This window comes from Limulus polyphemus, unplaced genomic scaffold, assembly GCF_000517525.1.
Source record: "Limulus polyphemus unplaced genomic scaffold, Limulus_polyphemus-2.1.2 Scaffold1398, whole genome shotgun sequence".
In the NCBI taxonomy this organism is placed as follows: Eukaryota; Metazoa; Arthropoda; class Merostomata; order Xiphosura; family Limulidae; genus Limulus; species Limulus polyphemus.
In genome coordinates this window covers 254,394-260,059 of record NW_013667008.1, presented here as the reverse complement: position 1 = coordinate 260,059, position 5,666 = coordinate 254,394, and the positions used below count along the sequence as shown (strand labels likewise).

At 34.2% G+C, this 5,666-nt stretch overlaps 1 protein-coding gene across 3 annotated transcripts in view; it reads right to left on the bottom strand.

The window, feature by feature from the left end:
* LOC106463405 (peroxidase-like) overlaps positions 1 to 5,666 on the bottom strand; it is a 56,886-nt gene that overhangs the window by 25,044 nt on the left and 26,176 nt on the right. For 2 of the 3 annotated variants that reach the window (XM_022390884.1, XM_022390885.1), the window contains exons 9-11: positions 4,849 to 4,984; positions 3,705 to 4,265; positions 412 to 581 (exon numbers count right to left, since the gene is read on the bottom strand). In XM_022390884.1, coding sequence (XP_022246592.1) covers positions 412 to 581; positions 3,705 to 4,265; positions 4,849 to 4,984 — 867 coding nt within the window. The remainder of the gene's footprint in view (positions 1 to 411; positions 582 to 3,704; positions 4,266 to 4,848; positions 4,985 to 5,666) is intronic. The other variant, XM_022390886.1, reaches the window with a different exon arrangement.

Below are 5,666 nucleotides of genomic sequence, written 5' to 3'. Positions count from 1 at the left end.
GTTGATCGAGGAAGAATAAACTAGTTTTAACCAAGAAGGGACTTGTATCGCTGAAGTTTCTCGGAAAGAATTTTTACCGGTAATTATCAAACAAGCAGATACGTAACAATACTCATATTCTTAAATCGTGCCAGAAAAAAAACAATCGTATCCTTCACATCAATGAGTAAGTAAAAGAAATATGATATTTTGTTACTGGGTTTTATCGCTCTCTTTTTTTTTTAATTTAGGCCTGGTTTGAGAACCACTGAATTAGCCGATACCGATTTAGACGACTTTACCGTACGATAAACTGGCTTAACAGATTCTGACGATTATGAAGATAATTGATAACACGTATTTTAAAATTTAAATTTTTGTAATTATTATTGTTTGTACAGTTTTGTTCACATTGCATATAATTTCTGTTACCAGGGGTAAAAGATCCAGATTGTTTTCCATGCTCGAAATAATAGCGATCGCCAAACTTCAGTAGACCAAACTGGACACCAATAATACAGCCGAACGTTGGACCTACTATTCCTTTGTTTAGAGGGCGCTCGTTGACACCTCCCGAAAATAAATCGATGTCTTCAACTTTTCTGTAAATATAAGGATTCAAATAATGACCTTATCAGACACCTTCCTTTTAAAAAGATTAATAAAAAGTTCAAGAAAGCTACATAATAAATTGCTTTCCCTTGAAAATTATTACAATTGATTGAAGAGCATGTATGTAAGTCGCAATGGAAAACTTGTCTGAGAATATGATTTTATATTTAAATATATACAATTTTTCCTTAGCGCTCACATTTGAAACGTGCATTATTGTTTAACTAACTATGATATTGAGCCATAAAATTGGCCATGACCTTAACCGACTTCTAACCTTCGGAGTTATTACAAATGAAAACATAACAAAAAGATTAAAAACGCCATTTTTTTTTCTGTCACTGTCTGTGACAGTGGCTTTCAAACTTAACCTATAAAATTCATGAAAGTCTATCAACAAATAAAATACTGCTCTCTTTGCGCATGGAGCTAATAAGTTGTTGTGAGAATAGATACGTAAATAGAACGAATAGGCAGAATTACAAAAGAAATAAAACCTCGGACCTGTAACATTTTACTATTTTAACTTTTTTGCATGTTGTCATATGTCTTGAATCAGGAATTTACACCAAATCCCTTTTCTTTTGTTTTAAGCTGTATTTTTAATATTGTAATTTGTTTGCTAGCCAGAGAGAGTGGCGGGTTTTAATGATGACGTAACGATAGGCCTGGAAAATTATAATTTGATATCCGAAGCTAGATTATAAACACGAGATAGATGCGAAAATTGTAGTGAGATTTTTAAGAAGATAGTAGCGTGAATCAGTCAGTGACCTGTGATATTTTACTATTCTTACTTTCATATTTTCATTTTTATTGAACCAGGAAGTTACACCAAATTCCTTTCTGTGAATTCTCCTCAGATTCTAACTTCTGATTCTCTTTCCTACAGCACAACAATGGTATAATTGTGGAAGGCCACTTGAAATTTGGTCACAGTAATTAAATAATTACTCAATAACGATGACATTTTAAAGGGATAAATGTTTTTCATATGAGTTTTCACCAAAGGCGTCGCTAGGCACTGGCATAAGGGGCCTGTGCCTCGATTGTACTTGACAGTGCCCCGAATCTCCAGTTGGAGACTAAAAATCAAAATAGAAAACCATGTTCGATATCACACTGAAACGCCGAAAATTCCCTCGCCTTTGGGCCCGAACTCCGAATCTTTTAAGCACATAGCGACACCTTTGGTTTTCACATTTCCTCCACGATAGATTCGGTGCTATGCTTAGTACACACTGATTTCACGTAGTTTGAGTTATCACACTTCTAGAGCAAAGAAACGGTGTTAGAGTTATTAGCTACTAAGTTGTCACACCTTCTCCAGCACAGCCACAGGTTTAGGCTTATAACATACTGATTTATGTAGTTTGAACTGCCACACTTCCTTCAGCGTACAAATGATGTTAGGGTTATTTCTTAGTTTCACTTGGTTTACAGATAGTATATAAATCCATAAAATATAAATATCATAAGTCCACTGTGTTCAACAATTGCTACTGAATTAAGTTCGATTTATGAGAAGACATTGGTAAATGCGTTTGTTTAATAATGAAAGCGCATTATGAATTTACTATTTTAATGTCCCGAAATACAGGAATTGAAAGGAATAACTCTCTTTAACAAAATAGGCTCTTCTTCCTTTCAATACATTGCGTGACAAAAAGTATTGAAACACCACACCTCTTAATATATATGATTTTGTCCTTCAATATATTCACATGTTAATATCATAGTATCAGCTACACGAAAACAAGAAACTGCCACAGACAATCAACTGCATCAAAATTGTACAAGTAAAGGAATCTGCTTTCAGAGAGTAATGGTTATTAATATAGCATGGGTGGTGAAAATGTTACAGATTTTACCGTATGTCCACTCATACCCAACCCCACTATTGTGTTATGCTAATATGACATATTAATCAGCCGTTTATTGTGTCATATAGAAGAGTGGGAAAAAATAATTTATCACATGACTTACTGGAATGGGACTTTCCTATTGAACGTTTATTCCATAGTAATTTTTGTTTTATACACGTCGTGAAATCAATTACGTAATTGAAAATGATTGAACGGGACCAGATGCGACCTGTCAACCGCCAACTGATATACCTCTTTAGTTAACTACAATTTGATATAATTCCACAAATACGTGGAATATCAAAATAAAAATAAATCTGAAATATAGAGAGCAGGCTTATCAAAAACTGAAGAATGTGTAAGATTAGCTAATTATTTAAAATAATAAAATTATCCGTGTTTATATGCGTGGAAAACTTTTAACATTTCATGGAATATCAAGGAAAATGATGATAAGAGATGTAAAGTAGGATTATTAAAAAAATACAACAATTTGTAGGATTATCCTTGTTATAACACATAAATTAAGTAGAGAAAGGGGCTCTGTGTGACAACATAGTGAGCATGTTTCGGTCATAGTGTCAAGGAAACACTGTTCCACGATTCCTTTCTAGAGATAAATGTGACAAGGCTTTTAACGTCATTAAGCTATGCAAAAATGAAACTAGAAATAGCTATAATTTCGCAGTCATTGAGACGCCCCGCACAGCCATCAGATTCGTTCAGAACTGTACGTACCTAACTTCTTATCCAAATAGTCTAGGCTGGTTACTTAACTGTTTTAATTACTTTAAATAAACAGCATTGCCTTTACATTTTATATACTTTGTGCGTTCAAATACAAAATATCATCACCAATAAAATGCTTCATACGCCAAACACAAATTTTCCTCCTAGTTATTATTATCAGACAGAGAGAAGTTTTTCGTGACAACAAAGTGAGTATGCTTCAGATACAGTGATAAGGAAACAAACTGTTCCTCTCTAGAGATAAACTTGCGACAACTATACTGAAAATTTTAACAGAATCTTGTGAACAAATCCAGAAATACATCTCTAGTAAAAAAAACAATAACTTACTCGATTGTTTGAGTGACTTCTCCCGACTTTCTGCATCTAGATCTCATCCAAATATGTGCATTTTAGCCTTTTTATGTTATAACAATGTTTTCTTCAGAACATATAAATATATACCACTAGGGAGCTGAACAACACAGGGCAGTCAACAAACATTTAAATTTAACTTACTCGTAAAGGTTCTCGAAATGGTTTTGTGCATCCTTCGTCATGGTAAGCTGTAGATGGTGGAACTTAGTCAAATGTTTGAGGAAACAGTATTCTAAATAATCCACGTAGCTACGTAAGCCGTGATCTCGCCCTCTTTGGATATTTAAAGCAGCTATGTCCAATCCGTGCTCTTCTCCTCGGCGCTTAAACAGGTGATTCGTAACACTATTGGAAAAAAATGTGTCAAATTCTTGACCTTTGTCTTTCATCAGACCCCTCAAAATTGAGTCTAGTTGCCCGTAATACAGTTCAAAAGGAAAGAAGAAATTATCTTGAAGTTCCATATTGCTTGAATTGTTAGACGAATATATCTGTGAAAAATTATTCTGAATTAGTGTATGGCCGAAACGAAAAGCTGCCGTCGAAAACTCGTTCAAGATGGTAGGGTCTTTTTCCTTCAAATAGGAAGTGTAACCAGAACTTAGTGGCTTTAGGTGGAATGTCAAATAAAATAGAGGACCAAGTACAACCGGCAGGAACTCGTTATAAGTGATCATTTGAAGCTGAGCACCAACAATCCGTCTGCAATGTAGATATGATAATCTTTGTTTAAAAAGAAAATACATAAAATCACTAACCTTTCATTTATGCTAAAAAATCAGACAACGAATCCAATGTTCATTTGGTAGCCATTTGGCATTTTTACTTCTGATACAAAACTATTTTACTGATATGAATTATCGGCACTTATATAATATTTAAAATCATAATAAATTATTAAAAACAACATTTACTATTTACACAATTAAAACTTTAATAAGTTTTAGTTGTGTAAATAGTAAACGCTGTTTATAATTATTTATTATAATATTTTACTGACTTAATTATATCTGGGTAGTTGTGATCAATAGACGTGACAGATACGTTCCCGAGGATGACTCATTGAATACCAATTTTTCATATAGTCTTTGCTTTAGCGTTTTGATGACTGACAACTGAAATATTTTTCTAAGTTAGTTTATTTTAATTTAATTAGGTGGCGTCTTCATGTTAAGTTTCTTTGACCAATAAACTACAAGTAACTGCATTATATGTCGTTTAGTGGTTGAGAAAAACGTAAAAACAATAATGGGATAAAAATAAATTGACACACACACACACACACCTTGCTTCCTGATACAGTGTCTCGTCATCCCACGAAGGGTTAAGTTGTTTCAACTGACGAGCCAGGCGGTTGTGTTGCCTTAGCCAGATGATGTGCATGGAGGTGAGTCCTGGTTGCTGGTTAACCCTAATGTCACCTATACATACAATTCAACTCAAACTGTAATTGCTGAAAACGTACAAGCTTTTTGTGAACAAAAAAGCATATTAATTGGAACAAACTGTCAGAAGTCTTGATATTAGAGAAACTAGTTTAGACAGATTCGCGTGTTCTCTACGTTACACTACAGTCTACAGACTACAGTATCAAGTCGTCTTGTGGCAAGAAATTTGGTCTGCAATAATTATTTTATCAGTTTGTGATTATGGTGTTTTGATTTTACAAATATATTTTACTGTGGAACTGTGTAAAGTGTTTTCTTCTTTCGGCATAACTAAAAATATTTCTAACTGGCATTGTTAACCTAATCATAGTGTTACGACAGCTGAAGTCACATAACGCTGCTAGCGCAGGCGTGACTGAATTTCTCGAATTATCAGGGAACTCCTCGAGTTTTGTCGAAGCCTCTTTGTTAGTATATAAGCCCGGCGAGAAAAGCCAGCAGGATGAATGTATGATAAAACGAACAGTAGTCACGGTAAATCTCGGGTAATTTACGATTCTTTTCCGAGCTAGTGTGTGTTTTGCACTCGTAGAGAGCGATGTTATCGAGATTGTGAATCGCTGTGTTTTATAGCGTGTATTATAAAAGTTGTAAAGTTTAAAGTGACGAGAAACGTACTGAATGTGGAATTACTGTATACTAAAAGTTTGTATCG